We start from the raw sequence: 26,245 nt of genomic DNA, 5'->3' as shown, positions 1-26,245 counted from the left end.
ACACTTAACCCAACATTGCTCCTGTAGCTGCGACTACAGTGTGTGAATGTTAGTTAATGATGGCAGGTGTCACTGTGTATGGTTCTCCTGCCATCAGTGTATGAATGGGTGTGAATGGGTGAATGATGTCATGTAGTGTTAAAGCGCTTTGAGTGGTCGGAAGACTAGAAAAGCGCTATACAAGTACAGTCCATTTACCATTACCATTTACCATCAGAGTTGTGATAAAAGGTTTGGGTGGGCCGCAAAAGATTTTCAGATTTCAAAGTGGGCCGCGGCATTCTTGAGTTTGGGAACCGCTGTTCTAGAGTAAGAGGCACTTGGAACAAAAACAGTCTTCTTACATTCAAACACCACATCTCTATTCCAACCAGTGGGGAGCCGCTGCCCTACACCTTAAACCAACGCGTCATCCTCGAAAACAGACCGAAGTCATTGGTACCTGGAATATAAACGTCAGGGTTGTTGTTTTAGAAGAAAAAAAACGACCACCTAAGAATCCAGCTATAACTATTGCTTTAGCGCGACAGGTTTCAACCCAACCAACTGTATTTGATCTAATCGAGTCCTATCTGCTCCGTACGCAGCCAGAAAGAAATGCAGATAGAGTAACCGAGAAGCAGCGCTCACGCCGACAACTGGAGCAGAATCCTAAAGGCGTTAAATTTGACCTGCAGCTGTGCATGCTGGGCTTTTAAAAGCTGCTGTGATCACATGAGACGGCGGGCCGTCCGTGCTCACGGTTTCAAAACATCTTGAGCCTTGTTGTCCGGAGCACAAACCCAAAAGTGAAAGCGCGATGGCCTTCAAAGAAAAAAAAAGGAAGAAGAAGCCACCTGAGACCCTGCATGCCGAGCACCTCTATTTAGATGTCAAGAGGTGTGTGTGATGGTAATGGGACAGATGAGAGAGGAGCTTTTGCTTTGAGGATTCTCCATCGCCGCCAAGACCTGCCCTAACCCCCCCCCCCCCCCCCCTCCACCCTAGAACCGGGCAAAGGAGATCAAAGAGGTCTTACTTTTGGGGACACATGCCAGCGTGGCCACTGGTCATATTTTCCGTAGGGCCTTTGGATACGGTAAAGCAAGATTAACCGCTCTCTATGGCTCTCCGTGTTTTTAAACATGCTGCAGAATTCACAAGCTAAATATGTTTTGTTGTGCAAAAAAAAAAAGGAGGCTTCCTTTACAGACGGTCGCCAGCAGGCCACAAAAACAGAATCTATCTGTACGCGACAGGCGGCTGGTGTTGAATTGCAACCTCGGGATGAACCCCGCTTTGCTGCTGCACACGGTAACGTCCATCTGACTGCATACACGCACAGTTCACCTGGGCAGGTGCAGCCACGCGGTGCGCGTTGAGCCGAGGACCTCTCACCTCATCGACAAGACACGCGAACGGCAAATGGAAACAAGCGAGTGAGGAACCGAACCGCCGAACCACCTCGGCCTGCGAGTCATTTCATATGAAACCATCTGCGTGCTGCTTCACCTCCTACTCCTGGTGACACGGGAGCCACATCAGAGACACGGTGGACGGGGGAAATCCCACAAAGGGACGTCCCGACAGTCTGGAAGCGCCTGAGGAGGCGTTTGGAGTGTGTGAATAAAAAATAACAACGTGCTCAACAGGAACAACGAGGCGTTTGTGTACGTAAAGTCTGCGAAAACAGTTTAAGTCACAAAGTCACACGAGATCTGATGGCAAACACAATCATTATCTGTAACAGTAGAGTTTTCCCTCGATGGATTACTATACTGTATTTAATCCCGAGTGTGAAACCAGATATCAGGACACGATTGTCTCCCCTACGTAGACATTCCTGGTCCACCTGCATGAGGAGGAGGGCAGAGATTCCTGCAGAGCAGACCTGGATGCTTATAGAGTATACGATAACACACACACACACACACGCACACACGCACACAATGCCATTCTTTATATGGGTCTGATTATTAGGTGGCTGACGCCTGTGTATATTCACAAGCACTAACATCAGTTCACGTTTCCTTCTGCACGTTAATGAAACAAAGGCAGAACAAGTTAAGGCCAAATAGAGGAGCTGTGGTTTTACTAAAACCTGTAACATTCCCCAAAATAACACGCACACACACAGACACACTCACATACTTGGAGGGAACTCAATACTGTCGCTTTTCTACGGGCCGATCTCTGTGCTTTGGGCGACAGAGACACCTGATCTACATCCCACCCCAACCGACCTGAGCTTCAGTGGTGGTTCCACACGTGTCCCTCGGCGTTCTTGATGACAAGAGGAATACGTGTTAAAGAGTCACATGACATGACACAGGACATGTAACTAGTTATGAGTCGGGCAGCCTTTGGAGTTCGGGCTTTTTGTGAATAAATAAAGATCGGATGGATGCTTGATTATTGTATTCGCTACGACTAATCTTAGCAACAAGAAAAAAGTCAAAGCCGAGAGGACCTGAAGCCTGAGATGAGAACGTTAGCCTGACAATGAGACTCATTTTAACATCATGCAAAAGCAAATTGGCTCGATTTGCATCCTCAGCTGGTGTCTTCAGAAACCGGTTTCCTCTCCTGACCTCACGCTGACCCCGAGACCGGAGCTGTGAATGGAGCAAATGCTCCTAATGTCAATAGTATGGATGATATTATGATTCCCTCTCACTACAAAACACCCGAGGCCTCTGAGCCTCAGGCACTGCGGGAATGTCTCGCCGGCTTCTGCTGTGAGGCTTTCAGCTCTTTCTGACAGAACCTGTCAGTACGCGAACAGTTAGTTGTCATGACAAAGAGAAAACGGGTCTTTTGAGCTCAATCAAAGATCATTTTTAAAAAGACTGCATTAAAATTGAAAAGCTGTCAAAGAAAGTGTCGCACGCGGCGACCTGCATGTGAACACGCAGTCACTGTAGCATCACAAACATGGTGTCAACTTGGTCACCTTGGTTACTGGTTACGGGTGTGTGCACGTGTGCATGGTTGACAGCTGGTACAACAGTCACGTTGACCTCAGTTCACATTAAATCTTTTACCCCTCCCACTTATCACCGATCATGTGACAGCAGCCTCCCCTCTCGCCAAACACCGGCGGGCCAGTGACGAGGTGCCTCACCTACTGACGGGGCCCTCCTGTGGTGCGGGGGACACTCCAGGGTGCCCTGTTGAGTTCGGCCGAACATGGCGGAGTAAACGGCGATCTGCATACCCGGTTTGCAGCTCAGCCTCATGCGCTCCTCCTCACACACCACCTTGCTCTTATACTCGTCTGGTGGTAGAAAGAGCAGAGGACACACGCGTTGATTGAGAGCAACAACAAACAAAAACCCCAAAAAACAGAAAAGAACAAAACGAAGCAGCACGCGTTTCTGGAAGCGGAGGAACCGGCAGACGAGGCTCCATTGATAGGCAGGTGGAGTTGCTCAGTGGGACGTGTAGAGCCACGCAGGGTGCATTCCTCACACACATCCAGCCACAGCGACCTGTGACCGGCAGGAGCTGCTCCACCGGCCGGCGGACGGAAACACTTCCGCGTCCACGTGGGGAGCAGGGGAACAGGAATGCAGGAGACAGAAAAAAAGAAAGAAAAGGGGCCACGGCGTAGTTTGTTGCATCTCTTGGTGGCGGGTTTACCCTTCTCCCCCCCCACCGCCTTTCTCCTTCTCCTTCCTCTGTCCTCCACCCACCTGCCCTTTCCTTTCAGAGGCAGCGACACCTGTCCGCTGCACCTCGCTAACACCCCACGCAGGCCTTTCTCTCTCTTTCACTGACAAGTCACTGGTTAAGTGACGGGGAACAAAGATCTGTTGATTGGCCCCCGGGGTCCGGTAGGAGAAGCAAAAGTGGGGAGGGTGGGGGTACAGGGGGGGCGGGGGGTTAATGCCCACTTCTGGTCGCTGTAGCGGCACTGAGCCGTGAATGGGGAGCAGAAGCTGGGTGGGATTACTGCACTGTTGTGGCTCCCCTCTGGAGTGATACTCTTAGCTTCCTGGCTCACAGGGAGAAGGGGAGGGGAGGGATGAAGGGAGAGGAGTGAGGAGTTGGACTTTTTTTTAGTGAAGCAACCGAAATGAGTCAGGTAGATACTGCAATGCTTAATCCGGTGTAGAAAATTATATAACAATCCCAATTTTAAAAGGTATAGCTGTCAAAACACAATATTTTTCTTCTCATTGACAAATTCCTACATTTTTCTTTTCAAATACTGAAAGCAAAGAATGAAGAACTGAACTTCTAGCTCCAATAACAATTGTCGTTGATTATTATATATATATATATATATATATATATATATATATATATATATAATAATCCTAAATGAACCTTCCCCCGGTGCGTTTCTGATTGCATGTGGAGGTGTGTGAGGAAAGAGAAGCATAGAAGCGTGTTGTCCCAGTAGGGAGAACAGACCCAAACATGTATCGCTGTCAAGATACGAGGCGGCGAGGGACTTACTAGGTCGACATTTGTACCACACAATGAGGTATTTACTGCTGCCGGGACACTGGTCCGTCCCGAACACGCGGCTGTTGACAAGGACTTGACAGCTCCTTCTGTCCTGGCACTCGTCCAGCATTTTCTAAAGCAGGACAATAGATGACAGCAGGTAGGTGTGTGTGTGTGTGGGAGGGGGGGTGGGGGGGGGGGAGAACAAAGAGACCAAGATCAGAAAAAACTCTAAAACCACATCAAACAGGCTTTGCGTACAGACATGGGAATCAGGAGGAGAGGAGCGTCTGAAGAGAAAGCACCGCCACTCATTTCCTGGCATCCTTTGGCTTCTCTGGTTTCATCATCTTCAGCCGGCTGGAAACACAGGTGAGCACATTCCAACACAATAGCTTCCCCGCTGCCGGAATCCCACTCTCAATGGGAATGACTCAATGAAATATACTATAAAACCATTTTACAGAAACGGGGGAATTTAGAATGAAGAATGATTTAGAAAATGAAGAAAAAAAATCGATTCAAGCAGGTTTAATATTTTAAGGTAAAAGACATCGTTCATATAAAATCATATAAAAGTACCACAATGCTGACCGCTTCTAGTTGACTTTTCATTAAGAATTACCTGTAATAGAGAAACAATTCGTCAATTAATGAATAACTAGATTTCCCAAACATCAATCGGCAACCACTTTTCTATTTGTATTTTGTATAATGCAACTTACAGAACAGTATGTGTTTTTTTTAATGCCTATTTAAACAATATTTAGATGTGCATTTTGGGATATAAATTGGGATACCCTAGAATATTATATATATATTCCTATGGAGAGATACATAAAATACCAACCGACCCGGGGTCACAAACAGGTCGTATGGTGGGATTCTTCAGGGTCGTACTAATGTGTGTGTGTGTGTGTGTGGCGCAGCAGTCAGTCATTCTCTCACTTCAGCACAAAGCTCTCTCTGTGCCTGTGCGTCCATGGCCGCCCTGCCCCTTGTGGAAACGGAGGGTGTTCGATGCTGGAAGGCAGGGGCACCAGGAATAAACCAAAGGACCCAGTGAATGCTGAACAGGATGCTTGTGTGCTTGTATGTGCGTTTTGTGTTGACGCTGAAAAGGGAGGGTTCTACTCCGGCCGCATCCCAATTTGGGAGAGGATGCTGAGGCAAAGACCCCGTGAAATCTCTTTGTCTCACGGGAACAAGCATGCTTCCTCTTTAGCGGGTGTAATTTGCCGGAAAACGTCCTCACAAAGCATTACGCAATCAGCGTGGTCCTCGAAAATATTACCCATGCTCAATTTTACAGGACACTTTCTCTCAAGAGGAGCTTTTATTTTGAAGGTGTGTGTTTGTGTGTAAGAGTGGACGAACTGAAGAATAAAAGCCAATAACAGAGAGAGAAAGGGTCTGGGACACAAGGGACTAATTAACAGAGGCGTAGTCCACCAATGATGAGGAATATAAGAAAAAGTAACCAAAGTGATGACAGAAAGATTATTCTCTGACACAAACTCTTTCAGGTCACCGACCTGCAGTGCGGTGGACACAGAACAGTATCGCTTATCCTCCCAGGCGGTGTAAGAACTCAGGAGGGCCTGGTAGGTCGGCGGGCACTGCGGGAGGTCGGAGGCGCCTCTCCTCCCGTAGAAAGCCGATTGGACGGTGATGGTGGTGCGGGGCGGGCAGCGAACAGACAGGAAGTCGCCGTCACACGCCTGCTCGCTGTAGTTCCTCAACACTTTGGACAGGTAACCTGGGAGACAGCAAGAAACGCCAAATCAGCCGTTACGTCGGATCTCTGGAGCCCATCGACATCAACAGACATCTTTAAGCTGCGCGTTTATTTCACTAAAGTGGAACCAATAAAGGAGAAAATCCTTACTTAGCAAGTTAAAGCTCACCACTGCTTTGCATTGCCTAAGCTAAATAACCTTTTAATCCCCCCCCCCTCCCCCGCGACACCCTCTCCCTCATTTGCATCATATGTGTGATCTTTTAAAGGGTCTCTGGTGATCTTTCTGTTGCAAAATCACGTGTTTCCGCGGACATTTGCAGCAGCTGCATTTCAGCGAGCCCCGACAGATCACTGCTTACATCTAGAAGACCCCTCCAGGCCCAGAATGCCCCAATAACACAGAGAGGGTAAAAGCCGGAGCTTATTTTGCCGTTGGTCGTTGGCCCGGCGGTGATGCCTGTGGAACCCACGCGTATCTGCCTTGATATTACCTGAATACCTGACAGGGAGGATTTTTAAAGCCCGACTTTATTACACTTTCTCGTTACCGGGAGACACACATGCCTCCTCGTTGGGCGCTTTGCACAGTTCTGAGGCGTAGCTCTGCAGAGCGCTGCCACTACGAAGCCACCGGGTGCCTCGGATACACCTGCCACATCATGGAGCGGCCTTTCTTCATGCTCACATTTTCTATTTCTTTTAGTATGTTGCCAGCAACTACAGTATATTTGTCTTGCCCACACAACCAGCTGGTAATATACGTAGTCAATAAAAAAAAACATTATATAAACCATTTAATGGAAAGAGCATTGGCAGCTGCTTGTTGTGCAAATCACACAAAAGCGCTCATTCTTTTAAAAGAGCAGAAGGAAATACTTTTCTTGTCTAATTTTCCAAATTCATCAAGGTTACTGTAAATGAATTGAACTCCTACAGAGACAAGTCAAAGAAGTGCAACGATTTGTACCATTTTCTCAACTGAAAACCACTTCCTGGTTGAGCTCGAGCTTCCTTCTAAGTGCTCTGCAAACACATTTAAAGAGAAGTGAACGCAAACACACACAGAAAGCGGAAACACTGTGATTCAATTATCTGTATTTGGTTAGCGTTTGGGTAGAGTGAGAGGAAACACACGCGTGGACGCAAAGCACACACATTATCACCATGACAACGGATAAAAGACAGAAGGAGGGAAACATTCTCAGGCTTTGAAAGGTCGGCCTCTGAACGGAGATGCGTATTAAAGCTCACAGCAGCAGGTTTCCACCTGTTATGGAATTATGGGTTGTGAAAATGGACGACAGGTGCACCAGCAAAATTGTTTATTTTATTTGATCCAAACTAGGTCCGATCCGTCATACTGGTTTAATATCAAAGAAGTTGGAACCCTGAGATAAGATCTGGTGAGAGAACATGTCGGCTGTCTGTATTTGAACAATGAAACACTCTTTACACGACTTCATGTGCGAGTGACCCAATTCAACCCTTTTCTTTTTTTCTTTTCCCGCTGCACTTATGCCGTCACTTACTGAAATTTAGATTCTCTCTTACAGTCTTGTGGACTTAACTAGTCTCTCTCCCTCCCACAGCGATCGCCGGCTCACACACGCAGGTCTGCCACATTCCACCCGGGGCGAGAGGGAACTAGGCATCCCCCCCGGCAGTTAGACCACACACACACACACATGCATAGAAAACGTGAAAACAAACAAGCCATGGCGCTCGGTTCCTGAGGCCAGGGTGTGCGGTGCGTCCGGGGGTAACGCGCTTTATCACATTATTAAGACCTGATCCTTGGCAGCGCGCCCGTGCCATGAGAAACCACGCGGCTGCAGGGGCGTGACCGTGGAAATGGCCCCCGGGTTATGAAGGTTGGGTGGATTCTGCAGATGCCGCTTCTTGGGAGGCGTCGTCGGGGAAAGGGATCGCTGAGCGCCGACAAAAAAACACGGATCCGCCTCCCTCCTGCCGCACAAAGTGAGACGGTGGGTGAAGCCAAACAGATTACCTCACACAAACCCCTCAGGTGCTTTCTAAAGAAATCCTCCTCCCACTCTCTCTCTCTCTCTGTCTTCTTCAGGATCATCACTATTGTTCCCTTCCCGCTGTACCTGTTGACTGAAGACTCCTTTCAAGGCCGAACAAATCAGGCGAGGTTGAGGCACCTGTGTGTCTCGGCCAGCCAATGACAGGTGTCCCTCAGAGGCAGAAGGCCGAACAATGCAGGGGGAGGAACACCCAGGCGTCTCTCTTGTCCTCCCCGCTCCTTTTCATGTGGGGCCAGACTCCTTCCCTTAACTAGCTCCGTGCCCTTTGCCTTGACAAAAGGCACCGCTGTATTATGTCTGCTGGTTTCTTTATTCCCTCATTAAAAAGACAGGAGGCTGCGGTCGCGATGATGATGTCCGGGAACGAGCGGTAAAAGGCTTTTGTCGCGAAGCGGCTCGGAAGCGGCCCGATTAATTCTCCGCACAAGCAGCTTGGCGGTTGGTTGAAAACGCAAGGCGACGGAAAGCTGCTTCGTGATTCCGGTGGGAGCTTGTCATACGATGCGAGAGGCAACGGTTTTCTGTAAAGCAACGCTGGAATGGGAGACCCCTTGTGATCGCCGGCTCCTCATTTGTGGTCATGTGGTGACCCTGAAGTCTGACCCGCCGGTTGAGAGGTCAGGTATGATGGGGATTAGTGATGGGTTGCTGTGTTGTGTCAACATGACAAACAAAGAGGCCTGTTTGGCAAAGACACCCCCCCCCCCGGTGCAGGTCACGTCCCATTGCAGATTGTGGGTACGTATGCTTCGTTATTACTTCTACATAACGTGCATTTCCCCAACCGGACCTCCCAATGCAATAGAACCGGTGTCTCCTTTCAGATCAGACCAAAGGGAAGCTCTTTTATTCCAGGTCTTCATGGTCCGCTGAGCGGAGGTGCTCAGGTGGAGCTCTGGTGGAGTCAGGGCTTTCCCCTGCATTTGAAAGATGCCACCTCCTCCTATTGGCTGGAGCAGGAACAATGCATTACTGAGGGGTTATAACAGCACATGCTTGATTCTGCTTATTATTCCACTACTTAAAATAAACAACCATTTATGTCGCTTGTGAGGTTCGTAAAGCCTGTTGAAATGTGGAAAGAATGATGAGGTCTTGCAGGAAGTGTAGAAAATTCAATCTTAGCCTAGTGGTTCAAAGGTTCCAGTTCACATTGTTTTGCAGTGATGATCAGCAGGACGGAATAAGAGTTGTAACTGCTACTTTTAAATAGATCATGCATCAAAAGAACATTCCATAGAAAGAACGAAAACCAAGACCTTCTTAAGAATCACCAAATCAAAAGGCTGGATCACGTTTCATCTCGCTACATTAGCTATTTAGGCATTTACAGCTTCATGATTTTATTGGTGTTATTTCAGGCAAATTACAGCCATCAAATGTTCAAAGATGCAGGATTGCCGCTGGAGGAGGAGCCTTTTCCGCCAACTGGTGATTACTGGGAAGAGCGAAGGTTTTCCCTCAAAGACGCTTTCTGGCAACACTCTAGAGGAGACAAAGGGGACTATGAAAAGAAGACGACGAGTGACGGAGAAAGAAGGCGGAAGATAAAGACATGCTGAATAATCCAGAGGTCAAGAGGGCATTGGTTTCGATTGGACGAGAGAAACCAGCGTATTGTTCTGAATGAAAAAAAGCTGAGGGAAAGTATAAAAAGGAAGCCAATGCTCACAGGATGTGGCAGCAGAGGTCTAAAAAGGCCCGAGTTGGTGGCTTTAGGCCTCGTAGTAATTACATTCCTCCTCCAACCGCAGAGGCGGCACAGGGGGACATGGCGCTTGGACAAGACAACCACCGACTCTAAACGGCACGTCGTCAAAACTCAACGCATTCAACCTCTTCGTACCTGAACTTGAGCTGAAGACTCGCCGCGTTGACGAGGTGCCTCGACGCGAAATGAGACCGCCGCCGTGAAGAGACGTGGACGCCGCGGAGGACACACCGCTGCACGACGGACACAACGTCAAGAGAAAGCCACGGCCAACGGCTGCTGTAAAACTGCTAAGCCTTTTAGATTTGGGTTTAAAAAAAAAAATGCATTCCTAAAATGCACTGCATTCCTCTGCTTACAATGCATTAGTCGTGCAGCTATAGTCATGTTTTGGATTAACCTACTTTCTACCTACTTAATTCGGCTAAAAGGCAGAGAAAGAGCACGGAGATATTTTGCTCAAACCTTAAATTTGAGCTGAGCAGAACCGTTTTTTAAAGTGTTGCAATAAGTGCTGAGCGACTAAAAAGACAATTTTGTGCATGAAATTGAACAAACATGCACCCTCTGCCCTTTTGGCTAAGAGATGATATTTAATGAAATGTTGTGATCTGGAGATTGGGTGAACGAACGAACATGCTGCTCACATCAGAAAAGCAGCATCGTTCAGTTTGTTATGGTGCAGGATTATGAACGCGGCCTTCCTGCTGTTGTTTAGTTTAATTATTTTCTCTGTTTTTGGTCTCTGCCTTACTCACAAAGCAGGATTTAGATGGAAAAAGCTGGATTTGGATGAGAATACCAGGCTGTTTTGCCGGTGGATCAGAGCAGGGAGCGCCTACACAGTTTTGGGAGCTGCGATAACTCAGAATTCATGCGCTCTCAGTCGTTGGTAGCACGTCGAGGCGCAGTGGGGAAGCGTGTGTGAGTAGTGGGCTCGTGTGGCATTGGCAGCATCGTTGGGTGGCACGTGACGGCTGAAGAAGTGAGCGAGGTGCAGGGTTCCTAGACTACTTACTATACACACAGACACACACACACTCAGCTGAGGGGGCTTAATGACGTGAGGTCGGTCCCCTGGATTTAACCCCAGCATTGCTTTTCCTCTTTGACTTCACACTGAAGAGTTTCCTCCCCTCCTCTCCGGGATGTAGACCAGCATGGCTCTAAAACGTCACATCACAAACAGCTCATATAATTGCGAATAGCGTGGCGAACGAAAAAAGGAGCAGCTCATACGCATCTAGACGTCGAACGTGAGTGCATTACAACGCTTTTTTTCTGTTAAACAGGGCCTGTCGTGTGCTGTGCATAAAGATCCACAGGTGATGGGTCTCCTTAGTCTGCACAGACGTGCCCCTTCCTCTCCCAACAGACAGGGGGGCCGCAGCCCGAGCAGCTGAAGTCATTAAACCGGAGACACAAACACTGTCCTTGCCCGATGGCTTATCTTTCGAACACCTATGCACACAAACACATGTGTATATGCACTTAAGCCCACGGAGGCATGCAGAGGCCCACAGATGTCAATCTGCTGGACACGATCCACAAACTTCCACCCTGAGCTCAGGCCTCAGCTTTCTTTGAGTCTCCCGGGCTTCTGATGGAGCGGGTGTATTAGCACAAATAGAACTTGAAAGGATAAATCTATATTTTCATTTGAGACAATAAATCACAGACAAGACAATAAATCACAACTTATATAATATATAAGTATATATATGTAATGAGCCTTTGCATTGGACTCAAAATGACAGGTACAAATAGTCCAAAGTGGACATAAATAAATCCTTTTGGCCTGGATGAAAGAGAATCTGAGGCCACGGTGGCAAAAAGGCAGCGGTCGACATATGTGTGGATATCGGCGTCGGCTTACTGCTGCAGACAATGGGAGGACGTCCCCCTGTGGGTCTGTTGTCTAAGACCATCCTGGGGGGGGGGGGGGGGGGGTGATTGGGTACTAAACATCTGCCGGCCTCACGGTTGGACGGAGGAGTCTAACCGACCGGCTCCCCTTAAAACTGGTCCCACCCAAAGCCCTCTCGTGACCTCCGTGAGCACGTGCCTCTCCTTACGACCCCCGGGGGGGTCAAAGGGCACTGGGTGAGAGGACGCTTTTACTCACAGCCTCTGAAGGTGTGCGTTCCTTGCCATGGCTCAGGTGGGGTCTGGGGTGGGGGGGGGGGGGCTCAGCCTCCCTGATGTTTGGATGCCAGTCCAGACGCTCACAAGAGTCAAAAAGAAAGGCCCAGAGAGAGAGGGAGTGAGATGGGGCCACAGAGAGCCGGAGGGAGGGGAATCTGTCATTTTAATGGTCACTTTTATGGCCTGGGAGAGTTGGGTGGCACCCAGACGGCCTCATCACTGGCCGCAGTCTGGCAGACCGCAGACAGACGCACGAGTGTGTGAGAATTAGTGTCCCAACGTGACGGGCAGATGCACCTTTCTTTAGGCGTCCTCTCATCAGCAGATTGGGCTTAAGTGATCGTTGGGTGGGGCGGTGGTAGTCTGAGGCTTAGAGGGGACAGAGAGGGGTCAAGACGGAAGGATCCCGTTTCACTTCTCATTCTCTGCTGCTGAGCAATTAATTCAGACGAGCAGCGAATACTCATTCGCACTGTAAATTATGCATTTGAAGTCGGAGAAGGCTGATCTCTTTGAGGGAGCAAACCAGGATCAGAACGTGAATCCGTCGTCACTGGAGAATCATCTGACAATCTACAATGTGTTTCACACAAAGTCCAACATTCTGTAGACTTTTAATTCTACTTGTTGTTTTCAGAGTGAAGAATCCTGAAATGTCAGGATAATGATGGTGATTAAGAATTTTGACCGTATGATTCATAATTAAGTTATAAATTAAAGTAGCATATTTCTTATAATTAGTCAGCAAACGTTATTGATGCAGAAAAATCATTGTTTTACCTCCCACAACCCGACACTCTCACACTATGCAAGCTCTATTTTTCCATTACACCCTGGCAGCAATTCTATTGCTCTCTCCTCTTTCCCTTAATTTAATGGGTTTTAATCCAATAACAGAAGGCGGCATACCTCTATGGAGGTTCGTGCATGTGCTGTGAGAAAATAAAGGTATTTCCTCTGAGTAAAAAAAAAAAAAGAAAAGGTAGGAGTGGGTGGGCATCGGGAGGCCGGGCTTTTTTCGGGAATTAACAAGCTTATCGGAGGACTGTTCCGTGAAAACAAGCAATAGAACGGCTCCTTAGGAGCCGAGGGAGGGAAAAGCTGCCTGATGTGTGTCCAATGGGACTTAGCAGGGAGAGACACATCTTCAGGAGTGAACAGACTGGATGTGAGAGCTTACTGTGCCCGTTTGTTTTTGTAGCTACCAAGGGGCCGCGGACTCTACAGTCTGGATTTTGTATAACATCCACTGCCACACTTGTAATTACATGAATTACCGTTACATTTGGTGCACACATTGACGATGAATTGTGCGACTTTTTGAGCCATCCAACCTTTTCAGTTTATGTAGTGTCGTTTTAATCAAACAAGCAAATGCCAACATGCTAAACCACATTGTGATCAGAAGACATTAGACTTGCCAATGAGCCTATTTATGTCCCGGTGACCATGTTAGCATGCTGAGGTTAGCCTTTAGCTCGATGCCCACCAACCAAAATGTCCTCGTGATGCAATTCAAACGGGCGATAGCTACAACATGCACGAGGATGTTTATTGTCATGGTAAAAACCACCAATGACATCTGGTCCGGAGTTCCACCAACCAATCGGCCAACAGCTCCGGGGCCACGTAACAGTGCAGTTTAACAGGACGGTGACTTTTCAAGATAAATCTGGAAAGAAAACTGTCCATTTTTTTTGGGGGGGGGGGGGGGGGGGTTAATAGGTTACTATGGACAAAGAGAGAAAATGTCTGGTTCCCTCCCCCCTTACCTGAGCTGGCCACAGAGGCCCGTAAGCAGCCGATTAGCGGTGCTTTGGGGAGCGGGCCGCTGTAGCGTGCTGTAATGCAGACTGTCAGTCCGACACAGTTGGGGGGCTACACAATGCCTCCTTGTTCAGACTGGCCCTTCCATGCCCCACCTCTCTACCTCTCCATCGCTCCCCGCTGTCTCTCTCTCTCCCTCCCTCCTCTCGGAGGGTTTAATCTAACCATAAAAAATAAAAAAAAACTAATGGCGTTCAAAACGCTCCTTCCCTAACAAAGCATGAGGTGAAGACGGAAGAGGGGGACAGTGGGAGGGAGGAACAAAGGATACAAAAAAGGAAGCCAGATCAAGGCGGACAAGTTGACTCCGAAACGGAACATAAATCAGATCCCAGGAAACGGGGAGAAAAAGAGAGGAGGGGCATCAAAGCATGGTTGACATTCTCCGAGATGCAGGAACAAAAAATGTGTGTGTGTGTGTGTGTGTGCGTGCGCTGGTTCTCAGTGTGTGTGTGTGTCATGTGGCCCGCTGAGAGCACAATTTAGCAGCCTGCACATAAGTGGGGAGGACATGTGCACACGCCCACCGGCCTCTTTCTCAACACTTGTTTCTGTTTACGGCTTAGCTTCATCCTTTAAATGGTTGGTGCAGCCCTCTCGTGCTTGCTGCGGCAGGTATCGCCACTTATCAGATCCCCCCCGCCCGACGCGAAAACAAACTCTCCCCCCCCAGAAAACACCGCCGGTGCTCCGAATATGACAAATGGGGCTGCGTTCTCAATTGTTGCATGAGCCGAGAGGTGGGAATAGCTCACTGAGCTCGGGGTGTCACTCAAGAATTGCCCTCACATGTTTCATGGGTGTTTTCTTTGGGGCTTCTCACACCTCGCCAGAGAGCGAGAGCGGGCAAGTGCAAACACACACACACACACACACACACACACACACACACACACACACACACACACACACACACACACACACATACACACAAACACATACATCTTTGCAGTTAACTGCTTTAGGAATGAGACCCTTCTTTTCTCCCCAATTACAGTCATTACCAGAAATGTGGGGGGGTTTTAGGGATTGACAGTGATCTTTGCTAAAATGATGATTATCAAATTATGGGCTGATTTTAAGCCTCCATTAAGGCATAATGCCTTGTTCGGCTGGTGGTTGGAAGTCTATCCACTGCCCACGTAGGTCACTTTTAGTTAATTTTGGGAGTTTCCCCCTAAAATTCCAGTTGGAGACAGACGCACTTGGAAAAGGTGACGCCTGCTCTCCCCCAGATTGCAGTGATATTTCATAGGCTGTGTAAATCCCCAGGTCAACATAGTGATAACGCCGCCGTAAATACAGCACATTGGCGGCTTCACACATGTAGTTTGGGTTTATTTAATTTAGAGAAAAAAAGAAAATGCTGAATTGTTGACTTTCTATTTGATTGTTCTTCTTTACAAATTGCACGCGTCGTAAAATCAAATGAAATGACCACTCGGACACGTTAGGGACTGTAACCAAAAGGAAACCGGAGGAAAAGAAAGGACTGGTACCATAACTGGGATTTACGAAGCCCTTTTCTTCTTCCTTGTCTCAACCACAGTCGGGCAAAGCCGATACACAAACACTTAAGCTTCGCTTACAGTAACACGGCGCGAGCGTTTCTGCAGATGGGCTGCTTTGTACTCCGTTTGTAAACCGGCGTACGGACAAATAGTACAGCGAAAAAGGCAATAGCACGGCCACAAACAAGGGAAGCTCGTCCCACATTCACGGCCGACTGCATTGCTTGTGTGCGCGCCCTCTGAAAGACTCCATCTCAGCATCACGGCCATTTGAAAGAAGCAGAGGTTGGATGTCCTGTAAACAATTTGATTGGTTTGGCCAAATGTATAATCTGAGGAAGCTTCTGAAGCATCTCGAAGAGGCTTAATTTGAGCTTTTAGCAGGGAATTATTTTTGACAGCCGTGATCGAGCGAGACCATTTAGGCAAATCTCCAGGTTGCACAACCAGGCGCCACGACCCACGTGCGGGGCCTCCTCCCGAACGCGCAAACACGCGCCGCGGCTGCCATCGCGCTCCACCAGCGCAAGTACAGACTAAGCTTACCCCTCTCTGCACTCACGGCCCTTCTCACCCGACGTTTGCAGGTCTCGGTGCAGGCGTTTAGCCCGCAAAAGCGCCCGAAAAGAGGTCCACAAATTCAAATCAAATTCTGCAATGAAGCTTGTAAAATGGTATTTGTTTTCATAATGACAAACAGACTTCAGTAGTGCCAACACAGGGACTTTACTAAATCATGAATCAAGCATTACGTCAGCAACACACACATCTTGGCAGAGACACAAAGACGTTCTATTGGTGCACGTTAACGTGTCATATGTGTGCCGAGACTTGACTCAGTCGATACAAAAGCTCGCTTTTAAAGCCACGTCTAAGTTTCCACATTTCCACACGAATCCTGTTAACACGTTTGTATTAAAAGCTTTTGTCCTGAATCCCCTCCAGCGAGGTGTTGTTGAAGTCCAAAAAGCGGCAGCTCGCGTACCTCACGCGGTAAAGTGACGTCACTTCCTCGCGCTGAAGTTCGGTTCCACCTCTCCTCACCAACCCCACGTTGTTGTGTGTGCGCGTTTGTTTATGTGCTTATTGTATCCAGGGGGAAGAACTAACACAGCCTTTCATCGCCATCGTGCCAGACATCCGCTTCAAATTACACAACCGCACGCTGCCACTGCAGGGCGACCTCTGTGCCGCCAACGTTATCCGCATGACGTGCACCTGAAAGCTCCTCGCGGCCCTTCAGGGTTTTGGTTCTCAACTCTTATGTGTTACTGAAATATTGTAAAAAAAAAAAAAAAGCATCACCTAAATGGGTTTCGGGAGGGATTTGAAAGGATTTAGATTTCATAAGCGGATTTAAAACCAGGTTCAGATTTGATAAAACATTTTGAAACTCCTGACAAAATCCCTCTGCAACATTTGCCCCGTCTACAAAGCGAACTTAGTGGATTTGACTGATGAATAAGGAGTCTAGACCAAGAATGGGTGCCTTATATGCACAGCGCGTCTCCAAACAATACGTCAAATTAAAGCCCCCCTCCTGCCCCCATCATCCGTTGACGCCCAACAACTCAGTGTTTTGAAGCGATCGCGCAACGAATCACAACATCTTGACTTTTTCTCTCTCCTTCGGGACTCACTCACATCAACGCTCTTTGAACGCCGGCAGCCCCCCCCACCACCCCCTTCTCTCATTGAGCCGCGGAGAAAGGCGGCCTTATGCCAGCCCCCCCCACTGTAGACAAAACAAGTGGGAGGCGGGATTTGTTTAGACAGCGCTCACCTGGCGCGCACAGACACAGAAACAGTGATCAGCCGAGCCCCGGGGGGAGGAGTGGGGGCGGCGGGGGAGAGGAGGGAGTGTGTGAGCAGGGGGGGGCAGGAGAGCGTGGGCTGAGAGCAGAGCGGATTAAGATGTGAGGGGCCTCTGGTAGCGCTCAGTGATATGGACGATAGCACACGGGGTAAAAGCATAGGTGTGTGTGTGTGTGTGTGTGTGTGTGTGTTGCAGTGTCAGGCGTCACTTGCCCACAGTGAAGCCATCAGCTGATCGGCCTCCGTCCGGAGGATGGAGCTCCCCGAGCTTCTTTGCCGGAGGTCGAGTTGATTATTTGGGTCGGGGGACGTTGAACAAACTACCAGCGAGATGCGGCTCACACGTCACCGCTTCACATGGGTGGGGGTAGGGGGGGGGGGGGGGGGGGGCTTTTGTGTGAATTCATTCCCGACTGACTGGCAGCGCGCTGTGTCTTGCAGAATACACGACACGCGCCATTCACATTGTTTGACATGGTACTTTTCCACTTTTCCATTTCTCCCCGCTCTCAGATAAGATACTTCATCTACAAAAGTGCAAGCGGTTGTTAAAAGACTATCCATCCCAGGTAAAAACCTTAAATACTCAGTCTGCAATGATTTCAGACTTACAGGAGGATACAGCCAATCATCACATTTGACAATCAGAGTCAAACCATTTCCGCTCGATAAATGACTTAAAATAGTGATTCATTTTTTCGGTAGAAGTGATCCCGGAAACATTTCCCAGCCCTCCTTCTGAACTCAATCTAAAATTCATGACCTCTCCTTCCCGACAGTGGTCGACATGTGTGATGAGGCTCGACAGGAGGGGGAACAAAGAGCAAGACGGATGATAACTTCCCCCTAAGCACACACTCAAGAGTTACCATGGGATGACCTCAGCTGACCCCCTTGGCCCCTAAACAGCCTCGCATCCCATTCACTGGGTTTAAATAGGGTTTTTTTGCCTAAAGGGGTTCAACCGAAGAGAAGTTGCTGCACTGTAACCCCGTCGGCAGCGTCGTATATAACGAACAACATGCGTCCAAAAAGGTTCTGCGCTTTAAGGAGACAAACAATGCACCGAGAACCAATTCTATCCCCAGTAAGTGATGAACAGGAACACATTTGCTGTCTGCAACCAGCGATTATTATCAATTATTCATTAATGTCATTAAAAAAAAAGAAACACATCCCACCAATTCCCCCCGGACAACAATACTAAGTTGTTGTCCAACGGACACAAAAAGACGATGCTACTCGCTCTCGCTTAAAAGAAACAAAAGCAGGAAATCTTCGCACGAACGACACCGACGGCGAATAATCTATGACGTGTTAAACATTGTGCACAACTAGCTCGCCCCGCCGCGCTGGCCCGGGGGCTGCGAAGTGTGGCTCGGCTCGCTGCACACGTGTAATTACCCGTTGGGGCAGCTGTGTAATAGAACATGATAACAGGGGGGGGGAGAGACACAGAATCCAAACACCCGGCGACATGACGGCACGGTTGGTGCGATTGCTCCAGATGTCAACAAACGGTGCAAATACAAAGACACGCAGAAAGAGGCGGGAACAGGGGGAAAAAATAAAAATCAACGGCTGGATGACTTCACCCTCAGGTTCACCCGCCTGACCGGATTGTCCACCACCAGCGGTCCGACCCGGCGTCCCCAAGAAGAGGCCTGAGCCACGGGGGAATTTACCACTTCCATCGGCCTGGCAGCACCTGCCAATCAAAACACCCTCCCCTCGGTCTCCAGGGAGACTCTGCCGGCCAAGAATGTGAGGACTGAAGGATTTCTTTGTCCCTGAGGTATTCTTAGTCGTCTTTCTGGCGTCATTCACCCGGGGGCGCGCTTGGTCAGCGTTTCTCTAGGCGCACGGTTCTTGACGGACGAACCGAACCTGGGGACGGCAGACAAAACCGATCTCAGGTGCAGGTGACGCAAATGACAGCAGCGTCTCCTGCCCACCTCCAGGACAAGTGGACTTGCAGGACCGCGATATATTTTGCCGCTCATTAGGAGCAGACACTGGACACACGCACACACACACACACACACGGCATGATACACACATGTGCTCTTTAGCACCTTTTCCCCAGAGTGTTAGTCCGCTTGTTGCCAACCATTAGACCCATTAGAGGCCAATTAACACCGACACAACGCTGCCTTCCCGCTTTATGGCACAGTAAACAGAACCCCCCCCCCCCGCAGGCCGGCTCAGGGTTCAACGGAGCTCGGAGGCCTTTAATGCAACACAGAAAGAAAAAGAAAAAACCCAATTAGTTCTGCAATATGCTGCCTTTTAAAGCCCGTGGATTCCGTCACACCGGATTGCACATAAACCTGAAGTAATTGGCGGGATCCAGGCACTGATATGACTAACACTGACTTCACCTTGCAAACTGATTGTATGAGAGCAGGGGCGTGTGTGGGGGGGCACTGCTCTGAAGTTTGCTTTTTATTCTCTGAGCCATAAATCCGTGCACTTGGTCTCGACGATGGTTCCCATCATGTATAGTAACACATTAACCCCACCTATCTGCATTGCATCAATGAGATGTGTGTGTGTGTGTGTGTGTGTGTGCACAGACCAAGCCTTTAATCCCGTATGCGGCCAGGTGGCTTCGGGAAAGGGGACCCCCTGTTGTTCGCAGTGCCCATAACGTGAGTCAGAATTGGCCATAAGATAAGCACAGCCCCCCCCCCCCCCCCCCCCGTCTCCCGTGTTAAAGTTGTTCATTCTGGAACAAACATAGTAGTGAGCATGCTGCAGCACGCCGCGGGTCGTCCTGGGAGACTCGCTGCGCCGAAATCACTGCGCACACTTATTCCAGAGTGGCCAGCTTTCCAAAAAGCGTGCGTAATGGCTTAATGTGCATGCGTTTCATCTCCGGTGCCAATTGTTTACTCGTACATCGACCCGCTTTTTAAAGTGTGCAAAGAAGACCGCTTTTTTGTCTCCAAAACAAGAAGGTGAACAAAAGAAAAAGAATTTCCCCAACCTGAAAAGTCTGCAGAGCCCTTGGTGAGATCGCCGAGGACGCCCAGGCACGTTATTCCCAGCAGGAGCGCAGAAGTGACGGCCGAGAGAGTCCCATCTGAGAGGAACATCCTTGAAGCCTCAACGTGCGCGCGAGTTTCTCCGTAGCGCCAGAAAGTCCCGCAGCCACATTTGGTTTTTTATTTTTTATTTTTGTTGTTTGTTGTTGTTGTTCTTTCTCCAGGTGGCGCGTCGCGTGCGGGAGATGTGCGCTCCCGGGTCTCTCTCTAGTCCTCCCTCATCCTCCCCCCTGTGCGCGTCGAGCAGTGGCCCGCTCCCGGAGTGCGCTTCTGACTGCGTGTTCCTGAAGGCAGCCCACCTGGAGCACCGCCGCTCCCCCTGCATGGTCTCAAAGACCCGGATTTCACTACCAAGACACAGGCCATTATCCAATTATATAACACCCTGACGGGGGCCCTTTTGCCCCCCCCCCCTCCTTTACTCATCATATTTTTCTTTTAATTGTTTATGTGCACTATGTTGTTAGATATTTTTTGCTTTGAAATACAATTTTGGATACAGGACCTGTTCTTGTATTGGAGGGTTTTTAAAGTGTTATATCGCCCACACCTCTAATACATTTTGGAGTGGAAGTAAAATGTACTTTAACAAATTTGGTTTGGAATCATCCATAAATAACGCTCGGATTTAGTTATACATGCATACTATTTACGACCTACTTCCTACATCGCACTTGCATTTGAAATGGAAGCCGGTGAATGATGTAAATGACGCGGCTGCGACATCTTGCGGCCGATGGAAGTCACTGCAGCTCATAAGAAATCGCGTTTCGTAGACGCGCATTTCCCCACGCGGCTTCCGTACAACTTCCCGTGTAAAAACGGAAGGTCAGACATGGCAGCCTGTGCGAAAGGGCTCCACAGATGCACGTTCTCCCTAAGGTTATTACGAGACCCGCGGCTCCAAAATGAACGTAAGCAAATACAAGACAAAGCTCCTTTCTCTCCGGTAAACTTCACGGTTCCACGTCGGGCTCTGAAGGCGTGTTGTTCTCGTAGTTTAACGTAAAACGCACCTGCGAGCTAACGTCCCGTTAGCCGACGCGACACTTTTAGCTAATAGCCACCGCTCAACGTGACGAGCGACCGCCGCTTCATGACCGACTGACTCACCCTTCGTCGCGTTTTCTTGTGTCTTCCAGGGTTCGTATCGACGTCGCTGTGTCGTCCGGCTCCGGGTCACAACGGCGAGGAGCCGCCAAAGTTCTCTCCTCCAGCGAAACCTGTCATCATAGACAAGACACAGACCGTGGCGTCTCTGCGGAAGTATGAAACCGCGTCAGTCTGTGTGTGTGTGTGTGTGTGTGTGTGTGTGTGTGTGTGTAAAACGTGGTGTTCTTACACTGTCTTTGTCGTTTGCTTCTCAGGTTTCTGAGCCCGGAGTTTGTCCCTCCGAGACAGAGGACGGATCCTTTTAAATTCGCCATCGAGAGGAAGGACATGATCCGCAGGAGGAAAGTCCTTCACATCCCCGAATTCTACGTAGGTGAGAAAACGGGCACACGTGACTCTTCCAAGATGACGAAACTTCCGGTTTCCTCTCATTAAGTTGCCCCTCGGATCCTCTTTTTTTTATGTGATCTTCCTAAACTTTGTCAAATTCTGCACCGGCTTCAAAAGTTTGTTTGCACATTTTTAATAAGTGTAACTTGCTTTTGGTTGTTCTAAGGGAGCATCCTGGCAGTGACCATGGCCGACCCCAACGCCAGCGGGAAAATCAATCGCTTCGTGGGCATTTGCATCCAGAGGGGGGGGAAGGGCCTGGGGGCCACATTTGTCCTGAGGAACATCATCGATAATCAAGGTGAGCTTTTATTTATTTTCTGTGTGAGTGTTTTCTGTGTTTGGAAATTGTCACACACGCTGTGTCATCACTGTCTCTACTAATGTAAATGTTATATTACGTTTTAGTATAAAATCTGCCTGAGTTTTCCCCCTCTGTGCTCATGTACACATCCCTGTGGAAGTGTTGGCCATTTGTAACTTGGTTGAGGAAGAATACAGGACTCGATATTTACAAGGAGTGAACCAGCTTTCCATCGTGTCTGTGTCGCTCAGGGGTGGAGATCTGCTACGAGATGTACAGCCCCCGTATCCAGAAGATCGACGTGCTGAAGCTTGAGAAGAGGCTGGACGACAACCTTGTGTACCTGAGAGACGCTCTGAGCGAGTACAGCACCGTGGACCCGGAGATGAAGCCTGTGCCCTTTTCCCCCACCGGGGAGGTGACCGTCAACAAGGTGGGAGGTCTTCAAGATGCACCCTAATTTATAACAGAGGCCTGGATTAAAGGGGGGCGTCTCCGAGCTCATTCGTTGTATCTTTATGCACCTGCATGTATCACTTTTCTAATGTTTTTAGTCATTTAGGTAAAAATGTTCCCTCAGTGGGTTTGATTTCAAAGAACTGCAGCATGTTAACGTTTTGTGTTTATTCACCAGATCAGGGTCAGGATGCGTCCGAAACCTTGGTCCAAACGCTGGGAGCGGCCCAAGTTCAATATCCAGGGCATTCGCTTCGACCTGGCGCTGACCCCGGAGCAGACGGAGCACGCCCAGAAGTGGGCGCACCCGTGGCTGGAGTACGACATGCTGAGGGAGTACGACACGTCCAACCTGGAGGAGCGGATCCTCCGCGAGGTCCAGCAGGAGATGAGCAAGTGAGAAAGATCCTCCGCAAGGGGATCAACAGACTTTCTAGGAGTGGGGGAGAAAGAGGAACACGGAGTTGGCATGGATGTAAAAAAAAAAAAAAAAAAAAACGCCAGGTTGAGTTACTTCAGCCACGCCAGCGTATCAGCGGAGACGAAGCCTACGTGGAAAATGGTCTGAGAAGTCATGCCGCCGCCTTTTTGTTTCGTCAGTCTGCTGTAAATGCTTTTTCATCGTCATAGTCCCAACACGTGACCTCCATTAAGCGGTTTCCATAATAAAACCATTAAACCCTCCAAGGTTTTCAATTACATTTTGTTTCCCTGAGCGCCGTAGGAGATTGTTTCTGTTGACGACTGTCTGATCAGTTTGCCATCTGTTCGCTGTGGAGTCTTGACACTAGGTGGCGCTGCTCCTCTGTGAATGTTGCATTCATCAGCAGTTGCATAACCACGTCTCTGTCCTGTTTTGAGGGAAACGTTGCCAAGCTAAAAAAACAAATGTATGTAAATGTATTATTTCAGTTGAACAAATGCTTCCAGATTGTTATTTGTTTAGAAGTATTTTTACACCTGCATGTTGTAGATGCGAGGAGCTTCTGGGTTTACAGATTGCCAGAAGAATTCAATTAAATAGTAAACCTGCTTCTCCGATCAGGCATCCGTACTTTACTTTGCAAACACAACCCTGGTATTCGGGGGGCCGTACAGCGAGGACACCCGGTAGAGTTTTACTCTTGTGGATGGAAAATTGTGGTGTCAAGGTGGTATGTTAGAGCGTCATAAAGCGTATGTTATGTCTGCTCTCTGTAAATGTGTGTGTGTGTGTGTGTGTGTATATAAACACGCCGAATGAGTCCCTGCACTCTAATTTCTCCATATTACAGGATGAGACGCAGAGAAAATGCTCTTTAATACAGGAGTAGCAGATGTTTACCCAGCTCATTATGGACCACACACATTTCCCATGTGGAGATACACAGGAATGAGTCCTGCTACGCTTACGATAATGGAATGGAAGGAATGCTGCTTAGAGCTTCTAACGCCGCTACACCGCCACCCCCTTTTATTGGATACAGTTAATAGTTTGCTGATTATTGTAGCCAATATTGTGCGCCTGTTCGTCGTTGACTCTTCACCCAGTTTGCTCTCTGCCCGATCGGACCTGACCCGCAGCGCCGAGTCTGTGCGTTGTCATTACGCTGCCCACTCAACCAGCCGGCCCTTTCACCTTCTTCGTTTTTCTTTCGCTCTCAGTGTTTGTGTTTGGAGCTGATTGATGCTCACGCGTGGAGGCGGCAACGGCCGTTTTCATCCTGGAGGCGCCGGGTCTCCAGAAGCCGCTCCACGGCGACACCACTGGACTGGTAAACCAGTTTAAACCACAAAGTTACTCAGTCTTGAGTTACTGCTTCAAGGAAACTTCCTGCCTCACAGTGTGTGTGTGTGTGTGTGTGTGTGTGTGTACTTCAGGGTAGGTGATCGCAACTATATGTGCCTCCCATGCCCTCAGGTTGACTTCGCTGCACCTGGAGTAAAGTAAAAGCCCCTCGGCTGGGAAAGAAGATCAAACACCAGCTCTCACTCTCTTGCACACGCACACACACACACTGACACACACACACAGCCACTCGCAGACGGGCTATCATATCAGCCTTCACAGACAGACACCTCAAACAGTGCCGAGTGTAAATGTCTGGGACTGCGCGTCCGTCAAACGAGTTTTGTGCTCCATTTGCGGTTGCCGTGGAAACGAGGTGGGGCTATGCAGGTTCGGGGATGGGATGGGTGGGGGGCATAATCCCACCCCTCAAACAGACCGTTAAAGCATGGCGGGCCGATGATAGCCACAGTGCCACGCCATTGTGAAGGTCAGTGCAGGAATGTTAGGGAGGGACACACTCCTCCAATCTGTCTTCCCTTCCCTTCGCCGGTGCTCCCGTGACCTTCGGCTCTCTCTCTCCCTCCCTCTCTCTCTCTCTCTCCGAGGGAGGCAAAGAGCGGCGTCTTTGAAAAGGAGCCCCGGTTGATGAATTGAATGGGATGCGATACAGCGCGCGGCGCGACTCCCACAGGTGGAGATTCCGGGAGGGGAGGAAGAGGGGGCGGGCGGGGGCAAAGTCTTCCACTGGGCCGAATGCTCTCGGCCCTCTCGGGCGCGTTGATCTCTGACGTCTCCGTCGCTGTTTGATTTCTCACGATCCTCCCTGCAGGCCTGAGGAAATTAGTTCCTCTCTGGTCTCAGCCAGGGAGCGTGAACTGAGTTTGAGTTGTCTGTGTGTATGACAAGTGCAACGGGACACTGGGCCACCCATCGGCTCCAGGTAAATTACACCCTGTCACTGTGTGAGAGTGTGTGTGTGTGTGTGTGTGTGTGTGTGTTGTGTGTACGTGTTACTCGGGGGCCACCCGTAAGTCTTAGGCAAATTACACACTTGAGTTTCACCATATGTTTCCAGTGAAACGACACGACCGTCTGCCCTCCTCCTCCCCCCCCCCCCCCCCGACTGTCCCGTGGGCCCCGGCGGGAGCTCCTGCTGCCATCACTCTCTCTTTGTTTCCGCGCTCACGCAGACGAGCCGACGGTGGGACAGCTGCTGGGGAACATTACGACGCCGGCAGCTGATGCCTGGAAGTCGGGAAGGGGGAAACACGTCGCAGTCGTTTTAATAACGCCATTCGGTGGCTCCTGGCACCGTGGGCGGGGGGGGGGGGGTTGTCACGGGATCACGCGAGCATCTGAAAAATGTGCGGATAAAAGTGTCCGTCAAAGTGGGACATGGACGAGTGAGCAAGGCAGGAAAGGGATCAGTCCAAGGACTACTTCCGCAGGTCAGGATTTTACTGCAACCACGACGTTGAGGGATTTAAGAGAGACACAAACAGAAGGAGAAAATACTGGATCCTCACACCTCATACTTCCTGGCACGCATACTTTGATAGTCAAATTGGAGTTCTCCTTTAATTCACGACATGTTGTCAGTCAAGATACTCTTCTTTTCTTAAAAATAAGGTGAGCCCTTTTTGTATTTGACTTCTTTTTTTCTTTCTTGTATTTTCTCATTGTCAAGGAAACGAGCAAAACCAAGAAGGGCTTGACCCTGCTGGAGCGTTGCCCCGTGCAGCCGCAGCGCGTTGTAGTTTGGAGCTCCAGCGTGCGTCCAACCGCACGTCAGCGAGCCGGCTGACATCTTCCTTCACTGCGTTTACGACCGACGTGAAAAGCACGTTTTTTTTTTTTTTACAGGGGGAGGCCGTCCCTCAAACACCCGCCTGCTCACGGAAATACCAAATGTCCATTGAAGTAAAAGAGTCC

General features: G+C 49.3%; 2 protein-coding genes across 3 annotated transcripts in view; one reads left to right on the top strand and one right to left on the bottom strand.

Moving 5' to 3' along the window:
• eva1aa (eva-1 homolog A, regulator of programmed cell death a) overlaps positions 1-20,459 on the bottom strand; it is a 50,341-nt gene extending 29,882 nt beyond the window's left edge. For both annotated transcript variants that reach the window (XM_040160844.2, XM_040160843.2), the window contains exons 1-4: positions 20,222-20,459; positions 5,970-6,193; positions 4,444-4,567; positions 3,104-3,256 (exon numbers count right to left, since the gene is read on the bottom strand). In XM_040160844.2, coding sequence (XP_040016778.2) covers positions 3,104-3,256; positions 4,444-4,567; positions 5,970-6,193; positions 20,222-20,330 — 610 coding nt within the window. In that variant the 5' untranslated portion in view covers positions 20,331-20,459. The remainder of the gene's footprint in view (positions 1-3,103; positions 3,257-4,443; positions 4,568-5,969; positions 6,194-20,221) is intronic.
• Positions 20,460-20,952: 493 nt separating this feature from the next.
• On the top strand, positions 20,953-23,226 carry mrpl19 (mitochondrial ribosomal protein L19). Its single transcript, XM_040160845.2, has 6 exons — positions 20,953-21,193; positions 21,422-21,545; positions 21,647-21,765; positions 21,949-22,083; positions 22,338-22,519; positions 22,721-23,226. Exons 1-6 carry the CDS (start codon positions 21,016-21,018, stop codon positions 22,940-22,942), a joined length of 960 nt encoding a protein of 319 aa, XP_040016779.2. The 5' UTR covers positions 20,953-21,015; the 3' UTR covers positions 22,943-23,226.
• Positions 23,227-26,245: the final 3,019 nt, after the last annotated feature.

The sequence above is a fragment of the Gasterosteus aculeatus genome, chromosome 18, assembly GCF_964276395.1.
Source record: "Gasterosteus aculeatus chromosome 18, fGasAcu3.hap1.1, whole genome shotgun sequence".
NCBI classification, from domain to species: Eukaryota; Metazoa; Chordata; class Actinopteri; order Perciformes; family Gasterosteidae; genus Gasterosteus; species Gasterosteus aculeatus.
The sequence above is the reverse complement of the archived record's forward strand: the minus strand, read 5'-3'. Positions and strand labels throughout refer to the sequence as shown.